At 40.1% G+C, this 22,110-nt stretch overlaps 1 protein-coding gene across 1 annotated transcript in view; it reads right to left on the bottom strand.

Moving 5' to 3' along the window:
- Positions 1-1,298: 1,298 nt before the first annotated feature.
- The window catches only part of LOC122788429 (gastrula zinc finger protein XlCGF26.1-like), a 143,241-nt gene continuing 122,429 nt past the window's right edge, over positions 1,299-22,110 (bottom strand). Inside the window, exon 3 of the mRNA XM_044055496.1 lies at positions 1,299-3,391. Coding sequence (XP_043911431.1) covers positions 2,082-3,391 — 1,310 coding nt within the window. The 3' untranslated portion in view covers positions 1,299-2,081. The remainder of the gene's footprint in view (positions 3,392-22,110) is intronic.

Below are 22,110 nucleotides of genomic sequence, written 5' to 3' on the forward strand. Positions count from 1 at the left end.
GTCACTTTTCCACAGATTTTGCTATGTACATTATCAATGTTTAGTGCATTTTTCACATATGTAAGCATTCTATGACCCCAAACAATGTGAAACATCAAACGTTTAAATGTAATGTATCCAACCCTTATTTATATTCTGGCCCTATTTCCAGCTCTCAGTTAATGCTTTGTTTATAAATAGAAGATCTGTGGCTCCATACAATTTCCTTTTATTATCACTCAATTCCATTGCCCTGATTCTGGTCCTTATACTTCCTGTCAATGTACAGGAATGGAAACCAAGAAGGCACAGTTAAAGTTGGCCAGTCTTTAATGTTTGCCAAGAGTGCTCTTCTCAACACCCACAACGTACCTAGAATTGCTTTGTTCTATAATGTAGAAGGGATTATCTGCATTAGTACAGTATTTAAGTATTCTTGGAAATTTCACTCTATAAGGCCCATTGCTCCTTCTACCACCGGAACAATCTGGATGTCCTTATTCCATATTGCTCCAGTTTCTGCTGGCATGTCTTCATATTACACCTTTCAGTTAGTAAAAAAAACTATGGTCTCTGGATATAGCTATTGCAATAGTGCTGTGTTTGTCTCCTTTTCTTTTAAAGTACAATATTTGGTGTTGTAGCTTCTTTCTTAGCTGTTTGTATTGGATGATCCAACAATCTGATATAATTACTGTTTCATTTTCAATCATTCTTTGTGTTTCCTATTTCCAATACATCTCAGCTACTTATATACTGTAATGTTTGCAAAGTCTCTAATATAACAACTTTGTCACATTTTTGTCCTTTTCAGTATGCAGACCCTGAGACATAAGGATATCACAGCCTCCATAAAGGCCTGCAACTGATTTATTTATTTATTATGTATTTCCAGTTTGATTATTGGAGAAGTCCACTTGGCCCAGAGAGCCAATTTTCAGTGGAGGCCCGGGGAGAAATGCTCCATGAAACAGATTACAGTAAAGATAGCAGTCCAATAAAAATAAAAGTACAAGTACAAATACATATCAAATAATACAAAGAGTGAGCAGTATCGCCCATAGTGTAAAAATATCATGCAGATACATTTTAACAACACAGTTAAAGTCAAAAGCTATTTACAATATTTACAGAGTGTGAGAGATTGTATGGGAATTGGCTACAGAAGGTTATAGCCAGCTATAAGGTGCTTAGGAACTCTGGAGGATACCCTCCCAGGGGCTTTTGTTAAAGAGTTCTAGGTAGGGAGAATGCAGTCACATTTCCATTTGGAGGAGCGGTAGGTGTAAAGCTGAGTTTTGAAGCTGTTTGTGTTTGACATTGTCCTTAGTGTGGAAGGGAGAGTTCCATTTCCTACCTAAGGAGAAGTTGTCCAGCAGGACGTTTAGGTTTGTCGACAGTAATTAAAGTTTTGGTGTTCAGACCTGAGAGTTCTATTTGGGGTGTATGGGGAAAGGATGTTAGTTAGAGCAGGGCATTTTGTTGGATTAAATATTAGTTTCCTGTTCTGTACTTCATTTGTTTACATCTATTAAGATTTTCTACAGATTTTTATGAACATTATTAACCTTTCATTCTGTGTTACAGGTTTATATCACCTTGGCCATTCATATGTCAAATATTGACCAACATATAATTGTTCTAGTGATATCTTTATTGTGGACTTTACAATTTTACTTTATTTTCTTCTGGTCATGCTTTTCTCCACTTCTGCTTTGAGTTTCATAACGTTTCCTTTTTAAAATGCTTTATATAATCTATGTAGCATCATTTTACACTTTTCTTCTTCTTGCTTTAGAACATTCACTTTATTTGGCGCCAGTGATGACAACAGATATGCATGTAGTCCCACAATACTGACCTATGCATACAAGTAACTGCAAGGACATCAATGCAAGACCAAAGGATAATTTTATATAAAACAGGCATTAAGCAGCATTCTTGCCTTTCTATCCAACTGATCCAACACTTCTGGGGACACCTGATCAAAAGCCAAAGTATGGAGATCAAACTGATTTATAGCTTGAACTTTATTCAGAGATATCAAAGTAGTCTTCAGTGTTAGTTTCAGGCTGCTAAATTCTCCTTGCTGAACTTTATTCTCATATTTTGTATTGCTGACTCTTTCTAATGTGCATTTTCACATGGGTTGACAGTGTAACTTTTTGTGCAAAACTTTTGCCACAAGTTACACACTTGTGTGGTTTTTCTTCACTGTGCAATTTCTCATGTACAGAAAGTGTAGTCTTTAGTGTAAATCTTTTCCCACATATACCACACCTATGCAGCTTTTCTCCCGTGTGTATTTTGCCATGGGCTGAAAGGTATGTCTTCCGTGTAAAACTCTTGCCACATGTGATACATGTATATGGCTTCTCTCCAGTGTGCACTTTTTCATGTATTGAAAGGTGCGTCTTCCGTATAAAACTCTTGCCACATGTGATACATGCATATGGCTTCTCCCCAGTGTGTATTTTCTCATGTGATGAAAGGGTACTTTTTTGTGTAAAACTTCTGTCACATGTGACACATTTATATGGCTTGTCTCCACTATGAACTGTTTCATGTTTTGAAAGAATGGTCTTCAGTCTAAAACTCTTGCCACATCTAGTACATGTATATGGCTTTTCACCTGTATGTATTCTCTCATGTGAAGAAAGCTGAACCTTCTTTCTAAAATTCTTGCCACATGAAGTGCATTTATAAGGTTTTTCTTCAGTGTGTATTTTTTCATGCACTGTAAGTGCAGGCTTTTGAGTAAAACCCCTGCCACAAGTGACACACTTATGTGGTTTTTCTCCACTGTGTATTTTCACATGTACTGAAAGTGAAGATTTTTGTGTGAAACACTTTCCACAACTGGCACATGTATATGGCTTTTCACCTGTATGTATCATATCGTGTGTAGAAAGGTGAATCTTCTTTCTAAAACTCTTGCCACATGAAGTACATTTATAAGGTTTCTCTCCAGTGTGTATTTTTTCATGCACTGAAAGTGCACTCTTTTGTCTAAAACCCCTGCCACAAGTGGCACACTTATGTGGCCTTTCTCCACTGTGTATTTTCACATGTACTGAAAGTGAAGACTTTTGTGTGAAACACTTGCCACAAGTGGTGCACGTATGAGACTTTTCTCCAGTGTGCATTTCTTCATGTGTTGATTGGGCCACCTTCTGTGTAAAACTCTTATTTGTTAAATGTTCATAGAGATTTTCTCCATTGTGGCTTCGGTGAAGCAGTTTAGTGGTAGATTTCAATGTAAAACTGCTGTGATATGTGGCACTGTCACATGGTCTTGCTTCATTGCTTGATTGTATGTTGTCTGTAATGCTCTTGTCAAATTTAGAATTGCAATGACCTTGAACTGATAACTGCTGACTCTGAATGTCACAGTGACTCGAATACCTGCTGACTAAACATACAACAAATTAGAACAAGGTAGTGGAAAACATTATTTTCATGACTTAAATGTTACTTGCTGTATATAATCCATGTTAATGAAAACAATTTTTTTTTAAATTTTAGTTAAGATTCATTTTTAAGTTCATAACATTTAGCTAAACAGCATTTCACAGAAACAAAGAAATTATTACCACAATAATTATCAGGCCCTCATACTAAAACCGCAGCAACACCTTATACACACTAACTGGTATCTAATTACATTTCAGCAATGGGCAAACTGTACATCAGTACACTGATTGGAGAACGAACGTACTCCAGCAGGGTATTAATGTACAAGTAATGCCCGGTGAAAAACATGTCCGCTGCTTCACGGAAGCATATTAAGCCGCCATGGTGCTCAGACTGAGAAAATGCATAGGCCACCATTAATTTATGCTTGCTAAGCAGTGTTTTTGCTGTTTAGTGAGTGTAAAATATAAAAGAAGACAACTACAAAAAAGGGTATGTGTGTGTTTATGTCTGTGTGTGAGTGTATACATGCATGTCAGTGAAAGTGTGAGTGAGTGAGCCATTATTTTACACTCACTAAGCAGTGCTTTTGCTGTTTACAGAGTGTAAAATAAAAAAGGTAAAATAAAACGTGTGTGAGAGCGTATGTGTGTATTAAGAAAGAGAGAGTGATCAATTGAGCGAAACAGAAGTGTATAGCAGAAGAGACTGTGTGTGTGTGTGTGTGTCAGAGAGAGAAATCGAGAAAGAGTGAGCGTGAATGTATGTATATGTATGTGTGTGTGTGAAAGGAGGGGAGACTGTGCATGTGTGTATGACGGAGAGAGAATGGGCTGTATGTAAAATTATTGTGTTTCACTTGCTTATTATTTTTATATATATATTTGATGTAAAATGCTTCCTCCACCACCATTATACTACAGCAAGTTTGAAACATTAGGCGGAGGAACTATTAAAAATAAAAAAAAAATAATATAGTAATTAAAAAAATTAATAAGCAAGTAAAACACAATTTTACAGAGACCTCATTATCTAAGCACAACAATGCCCTCCAGGGTGTGTGCTAATGTGTAATTAACACCCTTCCAGGGGCGTAGAGGCCCTCCGCCTGCGACGTCAGGCTGGTATTAGTTGCACATTAACACACACCCTTTCAGGCATTACTGCTTGCTTACCCTACATATTTATTTTAAAATCTCAGTACTCTATTCAACATGATTCATTCATTCTTCTCTCTCTCCTCTGTATATCTTCCTGAGTTTCTGACAGCTATAGCCATCTATTATCACCAGCAACTCTAATGTTATTACACACTTCACATCACTGTCAGTTCAGCTTCACTATATGCTTCTTATCACTGATGGAGTCAAACTTACAAAATCCTCAGGTTTCACTAACGTGAGATTGGCTTTTGTTTCAGAATGAGCCATGTATAATCCCTCCAGTTTCATTTTATTGGCCTTAAGCATTCACCAAGTCCCATGAATAACTCAGGTAAATGGTAGCATTCTTAAAACATTTAATATATTTCAAATTGAAAGATATTAACTTTAGATATTTACAAAAAACACATCACTCACCATCATTCACTTAGAGAGTTTTTATAATACAAATACACATGGGTTCTACAGAGTGTAACGTGTGTGTTCTATATCTTTAAGAAGCATGCGAGGCTGTGCATGCATGTATAAGTTCCAGACACGTGCAATTCCTAGTGCCATTTTGTAGAAGCAGCCAGCGAGTGAGCATGTATGATCGCAGTAGTTAGTTTGTACATAAAAGTTATTTAAGTTGTAGTCAGTAAGCCTCTATAGTGATGTGTTTGTATGGAATAAAGCTGATTGAACAGAACACACAAAGACTCGTTTATTTGTGTACCAACACAAAAATGACATGGTGTCAGAACTGGGATGAAAGAGACAAGAATATTTGGAACCATGAGGTGTAAAGACGACAACGAAGGTAAACCGAGAGAAAAGAGTACAAACGTAACCAGAAAGAATCAAAGGTAAGGAAAAATAATACAAATTATTTACTCAATGCAAAAGAATGCAAAAAGGGGCATTACAAGGGCACAAACTGCATTATCATGCAAGCAGAAAGTACAAAAAGAGTTTGTTAACTAGAGAAAATGCTTAAGATGAAAGTATTTGACAAGACAATTAACAGTAAAGCAAGAAACAAGTATGTTTAAAGCAAAATGAGTGTATTTAATGCAAAGTTGGGCATGTTTAGAGTAAAACAAGCACAAGAAAAGTACATTGGGCATACAAAGGGCTTAAATGTGCAAAAAAATATATAAGAAAAGAAAGGACACATTAAGCAAAAATAAAGCAAGGCGACTGCACGTGTTTGGGCAAAATGCTGTGTTAGGGCATAACTGCAACTTTGTATTGTATCAAGGGCATAACTAAAGTTATTCAAAGTATGTTAGTGTGTGCAGAAGTGCTTACAGTGTGTGCTGATTACTGTGCATGTACTTCAAAGATTTCATTGTGTGTAAAGTGCAACTACTTCATGCAATTCAGCCAAAGCATAGTTATTTCAAAGAAAAGTTTTTGCACTGGGTATGTCTATTCACCACCATTACAGAGTGCTTCTTCTACTGTAAAGAGTTGCCTAGGAAGGTACCGCCATTTTGGGGGACATTTCAGTGTGCTGTATGCAGTTACTCACAAAGTGCAATTACTTTGAAATCTATTGAGTTTTGGGCAACAGATGTTCGATTTATACCCATTGTACAGTTGCTTGATATATTTCTTGCATTGATAACAGGCGTTTCTTATAAAAGATTACAAGAGTATTACTGTGCTCATGAATTACTCAGTTGCAACATAAAGTTCTTGAATGTTTCTTAAAGTGATGACTTTAACAAGTGATGGTGCATGACTGTAGCATTTCTGCCTTTATCGATAAAATTCCAAGCAATGACTTTAGCATTTCTGCCTTCACCAATTCCGAAAGTGTAGTGAGTGATAAAAATGACTTTAGCATTTCTGCCTTTACCAATCAAAGATAAAATATCAAAAAGCCCTAGAAATTATTTTGCAAAGCTCTGTAACGCATCAAACAGTCCAAAAAGCTACTTCACAAAGTTCTGCAAAGTACTGAAAGCCCAAGAAAGTTATTTCACAAAGTACAGTTATTTGAAAGTATTACACGTTCATTTATTCACATAATTCCGATAAGCTCAATGAAAGAAAATAAAAGCTCAGGGCACAAAGGCATTGAGCAAGTACTGTTTATGCCAGTTTCTTATGAATGTGTATGTGTGCATATTCATTGCATAGTTGCAAGATCCTTCGCTGGTATGTATTAATATGGCAGATGTATTTCAAAAACCCCAACCACTTGTGTTTGATCAGAATACTGCAGAGAATTGTGAGACTATTTGAGCAAGAGTACGATATTTTTATACAAGCAGCTTATGCAGGTAGAGATGCAGGTACCAAGGCATTAATTTTGCTAAACCTAGCAGGATCTGAAGCCATAGAAAGAGAGTGTTCATTTGTATATGCACCGGTGTTGTATGAAGGAGAAGGTGTAGACTGTCATATTGTGCAAGCTGAATCATGGGAGGACCCTGAGTGTTTGAAGCGCAAGTTTAGAGAAATGTGCAACCCCCAGACAAATGTTACATTAGAGAGGCATTTGTTTTACATGAGATCAGATTTCAATGGGCATGTTGGTGAAGGGAACAGAGGGGATGAGGAAGTGATGGGTAGGTATGGTGTTAAGCAAAGGAATGCAGAAGGTCAGATGGTAGTGGATTTTGCGAAAAGGATGGATATGGCTGTGGTGAATACGTATTTTAACAAGAGGGAGGAGCATAGGGTGACATACAAGAGTGGAGAAAGATGCACACAGGTGGATTATATCTTATGTAGAAGGGCCAGTCTGAAGGAGATTGGAGACTGTAAAGTGGTGGCAGGGGAAAGTGTAGTTAGGCAGCATAGGATGGTGGTTTGTAGGATGATACTGGTGATCAAGAAGAGGAGGATGAATGTGAGGGCAGCACCAAGGATCAAATAGTGGAAATTGAAAAAAAGGTAATTGTGAGGGAGTTCAGGGAAGAGTTAAGACAGGCACTGGGTGGCAGTGCAGAGTTAACGAATAGCTGTGTAACTACAGCAGAGCTAGTAAGGGAGACGGCTAGAAAGGTGCTTGGTATGACATCTGGACAGAGGAAGGACGACAAGGAGACATCGTAGTGAAATGAAGTACAGGAGAGTATACAGAGAAAGTGGTTGGCAAAGAAGAAGTGGGATTGTCAGAGAGATGAAGAAAGTAGACAGGAGTATAAGGAGATGAGGTGCATGGTAAAGAGAGAGGTGGTGAAGGCTATGGACAAGGCATATGAATAGTTGTATGAAAGGCTGGACACTAAGGAGGGAGAAAAGGACCTGTACTGATTGGCTAGACAGAGGGACCGAGCTAGGAAAGATGTGCAGCAGGTAAAGGTGATAAAGGATAATGAGAGAAACATACTCACAAGTGAGGAGAGTGTGTTGAGGAGATGGAAAGAGTACTTTGAGGGGTTGATGAATGAAGAGAATGAGAGGGAGAGAAGGTTGGATGATGTGGGGATAGTGAATCAGGAAGTACAGTGGATTAGCAAGGAGGAAGTAAGGATAGCTATGAAGAGGATGAAGAATGGCAAGGCTGTTGGTCCAGATGACATACCTGTGGAAGCATGGAGGTGTTTAGGTGAAATGGCAGTGGAGTTTTTAACTAGATTGTTTAATGAAATCTTGGAAAGTGAGAGGATGCCTGAGGAATGGAGAAAAAGTGTTTTGGTACCGATTTTTAAGAATAAGGGTGATGTGCAGAGCTGTAGTAACTACAGAGGGATTAAATTGATCAGTCACAGCATGAAGTTATGGGAAAGAGTAGTGGAGGCTAGGTTAAGAAGGGAGGTGATGATTATTGATCAGCAGTACGGTTTCATGCCAGGAAAGAACACTGCAGATGTGATGTTTGCTCTGAGAATGTTGATGGAGAAGTACAGAGAAGGTCAGAAGGAGATGGACTGTGTCTTTGTGGACTTAGAGAAAGTATATGACAGGGTGCGTAGAGAGGAGTTGTGGTATTGTATGAGGAAGTCAGGAGTGTCAGAGAAGTATGTAAGAGTAGTACAGGATATGTACGAGGGTAGTGTGACAGTGGTGAGGTCTGCGCAGACATAACTGAATCAGAGTCAGCTGCGGTGGGAGTGATGGATGCGTTTAAGGTGGAGGTGGGATTACATCACGGATCAGCTCTCAGCCCTTTCTTATTTGCAATGGTGATAGGTTGACAGATGAGATCAGACAGGAGTCCCTGTGGACTATGACATTTGCAGATGACATTGTGATGTGTAGTGAGAGAGAGTGGAGATATCCTCTAGAGAGAAGAGGAATGAAGGTCAGCAGGACTGTGACAGAATATACGTGTGTGAATGAGAGGGAGGATAGAGGAATGTTGAGGATGCAGGGAGTAGAGGTGGGGAAGGTGGATGAGTTTAAGTACTTGGGATCAACAGTTCAGAGTAATGGTGAGTGTGGAAGAGGGGTGAAGAAGAGAGTACAGGCAGGATGGAGTGGGTGGAGAAGAGTGTCAGGAGTGATTTGTGACAGACTAGTACCTGTAAGAGTGAAAGGGAAGGTCTACAAGAGGGTAGTGAGACCAGCTATGTTATATGGCTTGGTGACAGTGGCACTGACAAAAAGGCAGGAGTCAGAGCTGGATGTGGCAGAGTTAAAGATGTTAAGATTTGCACTGGGTGTGACGAGGTTGGACAGGATTAGGAATAAGTATATTACTGGGTCAGCCCAGGTTGGAAGGTTTGGAGACAAAGCCAGAGAGGAAGATTACGTTGGTTTGGACATGTGCTGAGAAGGGATGCAGAGTATATTGGGAAAGAGATGCTAAGGATGAAGCTGCCAGGTAACAGGAAAAGAGGAAGGCCTAAGATAAGGTTTATGGATGTGGTGAGAGAGGACATGTAACCACCTGTTGGTGTGACAGAGCAAGATGCAGAGGACAGGAAGAAATGGAAACAGATGATCTACTGTGGCGACCCCTAATGGGAGCAGCCGAAAGAGGAAGAAGAAGAATCCAGGGGAAACACTTGCAGCTTATATAACTGACTTGAGAAACAGAGCTAAAACATGTTGGTTTGGTGATTTAAAAGATGAGCTGATAAAGGACAGACTTGTATATGGTATTAATAGAGCTGCTATAAGAAAGATTTTGCTTCATGACAGTGATTTAACATTAGGCAAGGCAACAGAGATTTGTCAGATCCACGAGGTAACAGACATACAAGTATGCTTGCAAGTGACAAAAGCATGGCTTCAGTGAGCTCCAGAGCAAATGTAGATAGTATGCAACACGTGACAAACACATGGCTTCAGTGAGCTCCAGAGCAAACGTAGACAGTATGCAACACGTGACAAACAAGAACAGGCCTAAGCATGTGGCAGCTACAGGGTTTTCAAAGAAGCCACAAGGCTTTCTAGCAAGTTCCAGAAAAAGTGCAAGCTCCACTGCCAGCTCAGTGCAACATAAACATGAGTCAGCAAAACTCAAATCTAGCTTTACTGTTAACTGTCGCAATTGTGGTGCAAATCATGAGTTTAAAAGACAGAATTGTTTATCATTTGGTCAACAATGTCACAAGTGTAAAAAATGGAATAATTTCCAAAAGCTTTGCAAATCCAGTAAGCCTCACACAGTTGTAAAGAAAGGTAGCACAAAAAAGCAAGTTGATCAAGTAGAGCCAATCAGTGCGTTGAGAAAGAGTTGATGCAGTAAACTTATTAACATGAGTGACAGACCTCTATGCTTTGCCAGAGATGGCCTGCATCTATCACCCCTAGGTTTCCGGATGCTGGCTAAGGCTCTTGCCACCCCTATAGTGCCTTTTTAGGCAGTGTTCCAAAGACCAAATTACCACTGTAATAGCTATAAATAAATGCAATCTGAGGGTCATGCTGCCCAACATTAGAAGTCTAAATCTCAAGATGCACTTGCTTGAAGCACTCCTCAAAATGGAAAACATCAACATTTGTGCTGTAATGGAGACCTGGTTTAGAGCAGCAGAAAGCACCCCTGCACTACCAGGCTATAACTCATTTCCATACCTTTCAGCCCCAGAAAATGGACCGAAGCCCCAAAGGCAGTGGTGTCTCCATATTCATAAACAATATGCACACCTCCAGACTAGTAGCCCAGCATAATGCATCGGAGACACTTCAGGTAAAACTAACAGTGGGTAAGATGGCAATTCAGGTCATAGCCTGCTATAGGTCCCCAACCATATCCAAAGACTCTCATTCCTCATTCCTAAGCACCCTGGAAACTATTATTGTCCAACCCAACACTCTCATACTGGGTGACTTCAACTATCCCTCCATCAACTGGAAAAACTACTCATGCACCAGTACACTTGCCCAAAGCTTCCTGGAATTCGTTAATTCCAATGTGCAGGACCAGCTCATTCTTAACCCCACTAGAGGAAGCAACATCCTTGACCTGGTCATTACTAACATGGAAAACTATTGCTCAACACCAATTGTCAATTCCCCTCTGGTTAAATCCAACCACAAAATAATTACCATGGAAATCCATATCTCACCTACACCACCAGCAAAACTAACCACCATAAAAAACCTCTCCAAAGCTGACTTTGGGATCCTAAAAACAGAGGTGGCTAACTTCACAGCACCCATGCAAATGGAAAATAGGTGCATGACTGCCAAATCATACACCAATGCACTGTACGAACACGTACATAAATGCTTGGAACTAGCCATAACAAACAGAACCAAGATGTCTTCTCCAAAAAAAGGAAGCCAATCTGGTGGCCCCCTGCCATTAACAAACTCTACAACAGAAGGAAGAAACTGTTGCAGAAAAAGGTGAATTCCTAAGACTGGAAACACTTCCTTATTAGCCTCAACAAAAAGTTGAGATCCCTCATCAAAACCTCTAAAGCTGGCTATGAAGGCAGAATTGCAGCAGACACTAACAACAACCACAAAGCCTTCTACAGTTATAGCAAGAACCTCCACAGCAATACCCAGACTTGCTCTGAGTTACTGCACAATGGTACCTCCTATACTGAGCCAACAGATACTGCCAACATACTGGTCGACAGATTCAGTGCCAACTTTACCCCTCTCTCCCCCACTAAAGGGCCAATCACAATATTGGAAGAAAGCCAGGCACCCAGCATTACTGCAGCACAGGTTAAAGCTGCATTGTCCAAGGCCAAGAATACAGCTTCCATGGGACCCGACAATATCCCTGGCTGTGTTCTATATGAATTACAAAGTGAACTGGTACCATACTGGTATGCCTGTTCAATCACAGCCACACCTCAGGCTTTGTCCATACAGAATGCCACACTGTTACAGTCATCCCTCTCCATAAAGGGGGAGCGGCTACAGACCTTGGGAATTATCACCTCATTAGCCTAACAAGTCTGATATGTAAAGCTATGGAAAGCATCATCTTGGACCTAATTAACAAGGATATAAGGAATCTCTAAACTCTGGATCCCACACAATTTGGTTTTGTGAAGGGTAAATCATGCCGGGTTGACTTCTTTGAGTCAGTCACCAGAGCTGTGGATGAGGGCAAGGCAGTTCATATAACCTACCATGATCTGGCCAAGGTCTTTGATACCATTTCCCATTCATAGGTTCATAGGTTCATACTAGGCTATCTGCCCTAGGGCATTTATAAGCCTAGCCAGAATGTGTTTGGCTTTCGCCACCCATTTACATTTATTTTGCTATGCCCTTTTTCGAGGTTAGTATACTGTGCCTCTGTCTAACAGTGACACAGAAGTGATACCCGGGGTAAACCTACGATCTCCCATCCACTCATCAAGATTCCTCTTGAAGAGAGTCAATGAGGGACTCTGCCTAACCTGGACTGGGATTTTATTCCAGAGTGAAGGGAGCCTCTGGGTTATGAATCTGTCCCTCCAGCATGTCCTATTTATTTCAGTGCTGAGGTTCAAGTCTCTCGAGCGCGTAGCTTGATGGGATTTGGATTTTCTGAGGTGCAGCATGTCCATTAATTCCGGGTTGGACATGGCTTTATATGTCAGGCACAGATCGCCTCTGTACAGGCGGTATGCCACTGAGTAGAGCTGGAGTTTCTTTAACCGGGCAGCATATGGCATCTGTTTGAGCCCTTTGATCCTCTTGGTGAGGTACTTTTGGGGTCTTTCCAGTTGCTGCAGGTGTCTGGTAAGGTACATCCCAAAAGGGGCATTGTACTCAATTATGGGCCTGACGAGGGATGAGTAAAGAGGCACGATGACCTCCCCTGATCTAGATGTGAATCCCTTCATGATTAGGTGGGCTATATAAAATGTTTTTCTAACCACTTTGGCCACGTGGTTGTCAAATGAGAGATTGCTATCAACTTGGGTCCCCAGGTCCCTAATTACTTCTTCTGTACTTAATGGATTACCACCTATGTGGTAATTTGTGGGCACTTTGTTTTTGCCAAAGAGGATGACTATACACTTTTTGGCATTTAGCTTGAGGCCATGGCTCTGGCACCAGTTGTCTGTTTCTATGAGGCCCTTTTGGAGGATGCTTGTGTTGGCTGGAGAGTCGATTATGGTGCCCATCTGCGAACTTGGTCAGCCACAGTCCTTCCGTGTTGGCCTGTACCTCCGAGAAATATATACCGAACAAGAGAGGTCCCAGGACTGAGCCTTGTGGGACACCACTTGTAACTGGTTTGGAGTCTGATATGGCTCCAGCAATTCTAACCATGTGGGTTCTGTCCTTGAGCCAGTTTGCAATCCATCTAGTGACATAGGGGTTTATATTTAAGCTGGTGAGCTTATCTATAATGCCCGAGTGGGGTATTGTATCGAAGGCTTTTGCGAGGTCCAGGTAGGCTGTGTGGACCACTTTCCCCTCGTCAATGGCCTTGGTGACTGTTTCAAAGAAATCAACCAGGTTAAAGAGGCAGGATCTGCCCTTAACAAAGCTGAACTGGGTAGGATCCAGTGTCTGTAGGTCCCCAATATCTTTATTTATGAGGTCCATGATGATCCTTTCCATAGCTTTGCAGACCAAGCTAGTCAGGCTTATGGGGCGATAGTTTCCAGGATCCGTTGAGGCACCACCTTTATAGAGAGGGACCACTGTTGCTGTACGCCACTCTTTGGGCACATATCCTGTAGTAAGGCTGAGATTGAACAGTAGTTTTATGTTTGGGTTTAGCTCTTCTTGGAGTTCATGTAGGACACAGCCCGGGACACCGTCTGGTCCCATTGATGCTGTGTTTTTTGCTTTGGAGAGGGCGGCTTGAGCATCTGAGATGTCAGGGGGGCAGCACTCTGCTGGGATAGATATTTGCCCTTTTGGTGGGGAGGGGGGGGAGAAGTTTGCGCTGAACCTGTCAGCTAGGATGTTGGCAATGTCTGTGGGTTCAGTGTAATTTTTGTCATTTTGGACTAATTCTGAGCATATCTGGGAATTACCACCCAGGATCCTAACATAACTAAAGAAAGCCTTGTGATTATCCTTAGTGTCCTGTGCAATTTTTCTCTCGAAGCTGGCCTTAGACAATTTTATGAGTGCCTGTAGTTTTTTGCTAATACTGATCAGTGATGCCTTCCCTTTTTGGGATTTTGCTCTATCATTTAGTAGCTTCCTCCTTCTATTGTATAGTTTGTTTATGGCTGGGGTATACCAGACAGGACGTCTGCCTTTGGAGGATTGGGTCTTGGTTTTATTTGGGATCGCATGATCCATGCATTCCTGAAGGTGTTCATATAATGCGTTTATAAAGGATTCTGCGGTCTGGGCCATATTTTCCACAGGCCCGGGGGCTTTGAAGGATTCCACCTTGGTTTTGAGGAGTGTGAAATTTGCTTTAGAGAAGTTTTTCACTGTGGTTTTCTGGGCAGGGGGTGGGGTCGGGATGTGAATATCCAGTGAGATTAGTTTATGGTTTGATCTTACCAGTGAGGGATACACTTCTGGTCTGGAGCATAGAGTCCCCATGTTGGTGATGATCAGGTCCAGTATGTTTTCCCCTCTTGTGGGAGTGGTAACAAGTTGTTCCATATCATTTGAGTTGATAAATTCTAGGAACCTTTGGGCTAGGGTGTTGGAGCTAGAGTAATGCTCCCAGTCTATGTTTGGGTAGCTGAAGTCGCCCAATATAATGGTGTTTGGAGAGACCTTCATATTTTCCAGTGTTCTCAGAATGGCCGAGTGGGGTTCCTGGGTTTGGGAGGGTGGTCTGTAGCAGGCTATAAACTGGAAGGCAGTTTTACCCACTGTTAGTTGCACATGGATAGTCTCTGATGCTTCGTGCTTTGCCACCAACCTGGAGGTGTGGGTATCTTTGATGAATATCGATACCCCCCCCCTCCTTTTGTGGTTCGGTCCAAGTTTTGGGGCCGAAAAGCATGGTATGAGGTATAACCTGGTAGTGCTGGGGTGCTCTCAGGAGCCCTGAACCAGGTTTCTGTTACTGCACAGATATCGATGTTCTCCATGCTAAGGAGAGTTTTGAGTGCGTGCATCTTGAGGTTTAGACTTCTGGCATTGAGTAGCATTACTCTTAGTTTCTTATCCCTTGTGATACCTATGGAGGTGGGTTTGTCTTTTGAGCCTTGCCTAAAAGGCACTATGGGGGTAGCAAGAGCCTTTGCCAATATCCAAAAGCCCAGGGGTGACAGGTGCAAGCCGTCCCTAGCGAAGCATCGTGGCTTGTCAAGCATATCATCCCAAGCTGACAGGCATTGGATCCCCTTTGAATGACACCAGTACTTAAGCCAATTGTTTAAATTGATCATCTTGTCTTCATATTGTGGCATCATTCTTGGTGAGGGTAAGATGCTACTCAAGGTCAGGGTCATACTGGCCTGGGCTACATGCTCAGAGAGCTCCTTTATGTCTCTTTTCATGTAGTCCAGGGAGGTACGTCTCAGGTCATTCACACCAGCATGGACAATGACCGAGTCATATTTGTACTTGCCTTGGAGTGACCTGAGTGCTTGTGTTATGTGGCGGATCCTAGCGCCCGACAGGCTGCTCACCGTGACCCTCTCCTTGTTCAGCCTGGTGAGCGGGACGTCAGTGTGCCTGACGATAGAGTCACCTATTACAAGTGTATCAGGTGTGTTGTTTAGTCTTAAGGGCTGTGACTGTTCGGCACACTGGCTTTGTGAGATATGTGTTGCACGTGTTTTGTTTTGGGGTAGCGGTTGCTTGGGTGTCTGCTTTGGAGGTCTCTGCTGCTTAGGCAGATCTTTATTTAGAGCCTCCGAGTATGTTTTTGTGTGATTATGTGTTTGGTTTGCTGTCGTGGTAGGTCTATGTGAGACTGGAATTGTAGTGAGTGTGGTTTCCTTCTCCTCCTGACTGGTTATGCCAGTACTGAGCTGAGAGAGCTTAGCCTCCAGTTTGTTTATATGGTTGCATCTCTCACATGTGTTGGAATTTGTTGGGAGGAGGAGAGGGTTGTCTGTGTACATGAGGCAGTTGTAATATTGCCCCAAGATTCCCAGATTCACCAGCTGGACCGGAGAGGAGATTGACAACTGACCTTTGGACATGCTAGAATAATATTGGGAATTCCTTAATAATTGAAAACTAGGGCCAGTGGGGAGTGAGGGTGTAGTGCTTTTAATTTTTAGTGCTGACTTATATAATTGCTTTAGCGAGCAAGTGCCAGGTAACTTAAGTGCAATGTGTTACAGGTAACTTAAATGCAAAAACGACAAACAGTAACTATAGATAGACTCACCAAACTAGGCATCAACCCCTATATCACTAGGTGGATTGCAAACAGGCTCACAGATAGAACCTACAGTGTGAAAGTAGCAGACTCCAAGTCAGACTGCTGACCAGTCACAAGTTGATTCCCACAGGGATTGGTCCTGGGTCCTCTCCTGTCCGGCATCTACTTCTCAGATGTCCAGCTCAACAGGGAGGGACTCTGGCTGACCAGGTTTGCAGATGCTTGCAAGCTGGGCGCCATTAACTCACCAAGTGATGTAGACATCCTACAGAAAGGCCTCACTGAGACCAACAACTGTTGTCGAAACTATGGCCTTAAGCTTAAGGCCAAAAAATGCATAGTCATTCCCTTTGGGAAAAACTCAGTTCCCACTAATTACCACATTGATGGTAGCCCACTGATCACTGAAGGCATTATAAGAGATCTGGGGACACAGGTTGACAGCAACCACCACACTGCCACTGTGGTCAGAAAGTCCCTCTATGTGGCACATCTCATTACCAAGGGTTTTGCATTCAGGAAGAAAGAGGTCATCATCTCTCCCTACTCTTCCCTCATTAGACCAATCATTGAGTATAATGCCCCATTTGGCATGTACCTCACTAAACACCTGCAACAGCTGGAAAGGCCACAAAAGTATCTCACAAAGAGGATCCTAGGCCTTCAACACATGCCCTACATGGACAGACTCAAAAAACTCCAGCTTTTCTCTGTCTCATATCGTCTACTAAGAGGCGATCTCTGCTTGACTTATAAAGCCATGTCTGATCCAGCTTTGTTAGAAATGTTACACCTAAAGAAATCCCAATCCCTCCACACCACGTGCTCCAGGGACCTCAACCTCATTGCCACAATCAACAGAACATGCTGGAGGGACAGGTTCATAGCCCAGAGACTGCCCATGCTCTGGAATAGACTTCCCATACATGTCAAGCAGAGTGCCTCACTGGCCCTTTTCAAGAGATATCTTGATGAGTGGATGGGAAATAGAAAGTTCACCCCGGGGATCACTCCAGTCGCTCTACTTGATAGATGCACCAGGAACTAATGGCAGCATGATGCCAGGGTACTTCTACGGGCTAGGCTTGTAAAAACTCCAAGGCCATTGGCCTGGTACACACTTATGAACAAGGAACAAAGAGTTTTTTACAGTCCGGATTAATGGAAAATCCAAAGCGCTCAAAGTCGACACTGGGTCAAAGTGTAATGTTATATCAGCAGATATATATTTGCAAGAGTGATAACTAACAAACAACTCAATGTAACCAGCAGTGAGAGACCTGCTGCTTATGGAGGTGAAGAAATTCAAATCGAAGGTTCAGTGATAGTTTCATGTTATGTGGCTGAGAACTGTTACAACTTGTTATCCTACATAGTCCGATGACCACTGCAATCTTTGCTGGGTCTCAAAGATAGGTTGAGAATAAATCTGCTTTCTTTTGCTAAAGAAGTTCATCGTGTGAGTGCAGTCCAAGTTCAAATTTTTCCGAGGCCATTTTTTCAGAGTATACTAATGTTTTTGATGACAAATCGTGCAAACTTCCAGTTGTGTATTCCATAAAGTTAGACCCAGGGATCACTCCAGTAGTCAGACCAGCAAGAAGTGTTCCAATATGTAAGGCAAAGTTAAAGGTCAGTTGGATAAAATGGTGCAGCAAGTTGTGATTTGTCCAGTCACAGAACCAACTGAATGAGTATTGTCCATGGTAGCCACTCAAAAAAAGGCCCAGACGAAATCAGAATATGCACTGATCGAAGAGATCTGAAGTATTAAAAAGACCATATCATCCAATGTGCACAGATGAAGAGGTTGCAGCTCTGATGACAAAAGCCACTGTATTTTCTGTTTTGGATGCAAAGACTTCATTTTGGCAAGTGATGCTTGATCACAAATCCTCATTTCCAACTACTTTTGGAACTCCGTTTGGCAGACATAGATTTCGAAGGATGCCATTTGGAATAAATTCTGCAAGTGAAGTTTTTCAGCTTACAATGGAACACATTTTTTTCAGGTTAACAGCACCTCTGAGAGAGCCAACACAAAAAATATTGCATGGTCATGGTTGGAACATCATCAGATGGTATTTGATAACCTTAAGCAGAAAATTGCCACCCCGCCTACGTAAAGATACTATGATGTTAATAAAGCAGTTGTTCTTTCCTGTGATGTTTCAAAATTTTTCTTGGTGCAGTTATTCAGTAGCCTATGAATCTAGGACACTAACTCAAAATGAGATGCAGTATGCTCAAATTGAGAAAGAGATTTTGGCTATAGTATTTGCATGTTCCAAGTTTCACAATTATATATATATATATATATATATATATATATATATATATATATATATATATATATATATACATACACATACATATATAGTTGAGCTATTGATTGAAACTGATCATCAACCTCTAGTTATAATTCTAAAGAAGCCTATGCATTCTGCTCCAGCAAGATTACGAAAAATGATGCTTAAATTGCAAAAATACAACTTCAAAATGGTCTACACTAAAGGCAACTTGCTTTATCTGGCTATACCTTATCCAGATCGCCTAGAAGTAAAACAGAACAGCTTGATGCTGAGACTTTTTACTTCAATGTGATGTCAGTGCGTAATTTTTCCACCACCAGACTTGATGAGTTAAGAGATCACACTCAGATGGATCTAATTTATCAAAAGCTCAATCACAACATTAATGTTGGATGGCTGTCAAAGCAGTCTAGTGTATCACCTGAGGTGCAAGCATATTTTCCTTACAGAGTTGAATTGTTAATGGAAGATGGCATTGATTTCGAAGGTCTTAAAATTACAACAGGAATATATTTATTATTCATTAACAGGTTTCGTACATGTTTAATTTTGATGGATTTAATGTTGAAAAATAATTTTTTTGAAGGGGAATTTTTTCAACAGCTTATGGGTGTAGCAATGAGGGCAAGATGTGCACCGACTTATGAGAATATTATTTTTTCTCATTAGGAACAAAAATACATATTTAATTCAAAATATAAGACTCATTAGAGCTTATATAGGCATTAATTGGTGATGTATGTTTATTTTGGGAGGATTCAGAACAAAGGTTTATAGAATTTTCCAATTATATGTCCAGTACCACTGCCTTTTTGAGGTTTACTTATGAAATTAAGTATGATGAGATTAACTATTTGGATCTCACTATTCAAAAATCTAATGGCAACTTTAAATCTAAGGAATTCAGAAAGGAAACTTTTTCTAATTCATACTTATACTATGCAAGTGTGCACCCTTTTATCAAAAAAAAAGGTTTGGTTAAGGGTCAGTTTTTAAGACATAGCAGAATGACTTCAGAGGATGAGGATTTTATGCTGGAGTATCAATTTTTGAATGACATGTTTAAAGCGGGGGGTTACCCAGCAAATTAATTGTTTGAAGTTCAAGTAGTAGTAGTGAAAGATAGAAGAACTAGGTCTGCACCCCCTTTAGGTAAGGAAGATACACTCACCGACCAAAATGGTAACTAAATGGGGTAAGTGATAAAATATATGTGGGTGATTTTGTCATCAACTATGATGGTGATGCAGGAGTAACTAGGAAAATAGTGGAAAAGGAATGGGCAAAATTTGCTAGTGTTTCTGACCTTGAAATTATTTTTGAAAAACCCTGAAAATGTATTTATAGAGTTAGAATATTAAAAATATTTTGGAGAATAAGAGACTAGACATAAGATCTTTTAAAGAAGGTAAGGTAGGCACATATAAAAGTGGTTTTCTCCACAGTGTCCCTGTCTGATAGATAGTGATATTTTATATGCAGTGGGGAGAGAAAAAACATATAAAAAGTAAGAGTTATGCTAATTGTAATACCAGTGGAGTGATTATGTAATATATGCAATGGATTTTATATAGGCAAAACAGAAAGAATATTCAGGGTTAAAATTTATGAGCATATATATGATTTAAGGAGTAAGAACCCCAATAACACCTTATACTAAGTTTTATGAAGGGTCTGTTTTTAATTTTTTTTTTGTTTTGGAAGTAGTACCCATTGACTTAAGAGGTGGGCCTTGGGAGACCAGAATAGAAAACAGGCAGTTGTTGCTAGAAGCTAACCTTGGCTCCAGTACTTAAGATTAGGGCAGATAAACTTTAATGGTTTCATTAAATGGCCACTAGATGGAATTTTAGGATAATTTAAGTAAGCAAATAGGGAAGATTACATTTATTATATTAGGGAATGGAAGAAGAATTGATTATTAAAACTTTTTTAAACTATGATTTTCGTTAAAGTTGTACTACATTATTCAGGTAGTCTGTACCTTTACTCAATGAAGACACTGAGACAGTTCTGCTGTTACGACATTCATTTACTGCAAACAATGTTTACATCTAGCTTAACAATGAAAGGTATATACATCAAAACCGTACTTCAGCTTAGAGTAATCAAAGTTTCTCCTGCAAAAGAAAAAGTCCCAATCTTTATAGTGTCTTTTCTGCCTGCATCAGCAGTTTTGAGAATTTGCCAGAATAATAAGTCTTTCCTTTCAAGCTGGTCTGCTGACAGTGTCTTCCATATCTTAAACATTCTGTTCTTGAAGAATAACTCCTTTTGCCCTTGGCCCATCTTGCATATCATATTGACGAGACACAGCTGCATACAAGAGTTCATCTTGACCTGCTTGTAGATAATACATTTCACAAGCTGCAGAGTTTATAAGACATAAAATATTTTACTTCTGATTCTTAACAATAAATGCCAAGCTATATGTTTTTGCAAAGTGAGTTAGCTGAGTTCAAGCTGAGTGCACTCTACACACTGAAATGCAGAACATTTATTTTATATTTTCAGAACCAATCCACTGAAATCCATTTTAACCTGTTCTTTTACTCTAATAATTTCCACTTTTTATTTAAAAAGTGGAAAATGACTGTTCATTTTCAATTTTTTCTTTAATGGTACACATTGAAACTTTCTCCATTTTATTCAGGTTAACCATCATGATTTGCTGAAATCTATAAATTTTTCGCAAATGACAACTTAGGTAGCAATTCAAGATAGTTAGTATGGCTATAATGTGTAACACTACTAATACAGGATGCATCAACCAATTTAACAGATTTTTTTCTTGATTTTCACCAACCAGTAAAGATATCCCACCAATTGTGAGCAGTGTCTTTTTTGATCTTTTCAGCCAAACTAAGTACTTTGTCTTTTGCGATGATGCTTAATGCCTCATAATACAGAATCATTTTATTTCTTTTTTCCAAATACTCTGAGAATTTTAGTATTGTTCATTATGTGTTTTAAATTATTCAAGGATACAGATATATTGGGAAAATGTATTAAGTCATAATTCCAATTCTTGGATATATTCACTTCTATGGGTTCAGTAAACACATAGCTCTTATTATTCCATTTAAGGAAATCAACATGTGATAAACAACCTACAAAAGGTAATTTTAAATTATGACCTACATCCTGATCTGTAACCAAATATACTGAGGAGCCACATCTATAAAGTGTCTGCTCTATGTAGTTTCATAAGTCTATGAAAAGAAGGCATAATAGTCCATCTACACAAATTAACAGAATGCTGCAGCAAGCATGGTTCATACACAGGCGAATGCTGTCCACAAATTAGTCCATTTTGAGTCCCTGTACAATACTCAGTTGTATGTGCTTTTCCTCTCATATCTATATAATTACCTTCAAATTGTAGCAACCAATACTCATACCGTTCTGGTATGAGCTATATCATAGGTAACACAGTAAATTGACACATAATAGTGGTATAAGTAACATTATAATGCGTAAACTTTACTGTACAATATTGTGGAGACAGTATGTTACTTCAGTAAAGAACCTAATTCAAGTATCCATTTGTTAAACAATTGTCGCCAAACATTTTCATTTTGTAACATCAGTTCAGTTTGTACTATATTCTTCTGAATTTCCACATACAAAGATTGCA

The sequence above is a fragment of the Protopterus annectens genome, chromosome 13.part0 (assembly GCF_019279795.1).
Source record: "Protopterus annectens isolate FY-2018-M chromosome 13.part0, PAN1.0, whole genome shotgun sequence".
In the NCBI taxonomy this organism is placed as follows: Eukaryota; Metazoa; Chordata; order Ceratodontiformes; family Protopteridae; genus Protopterus; species Protopterus annectens.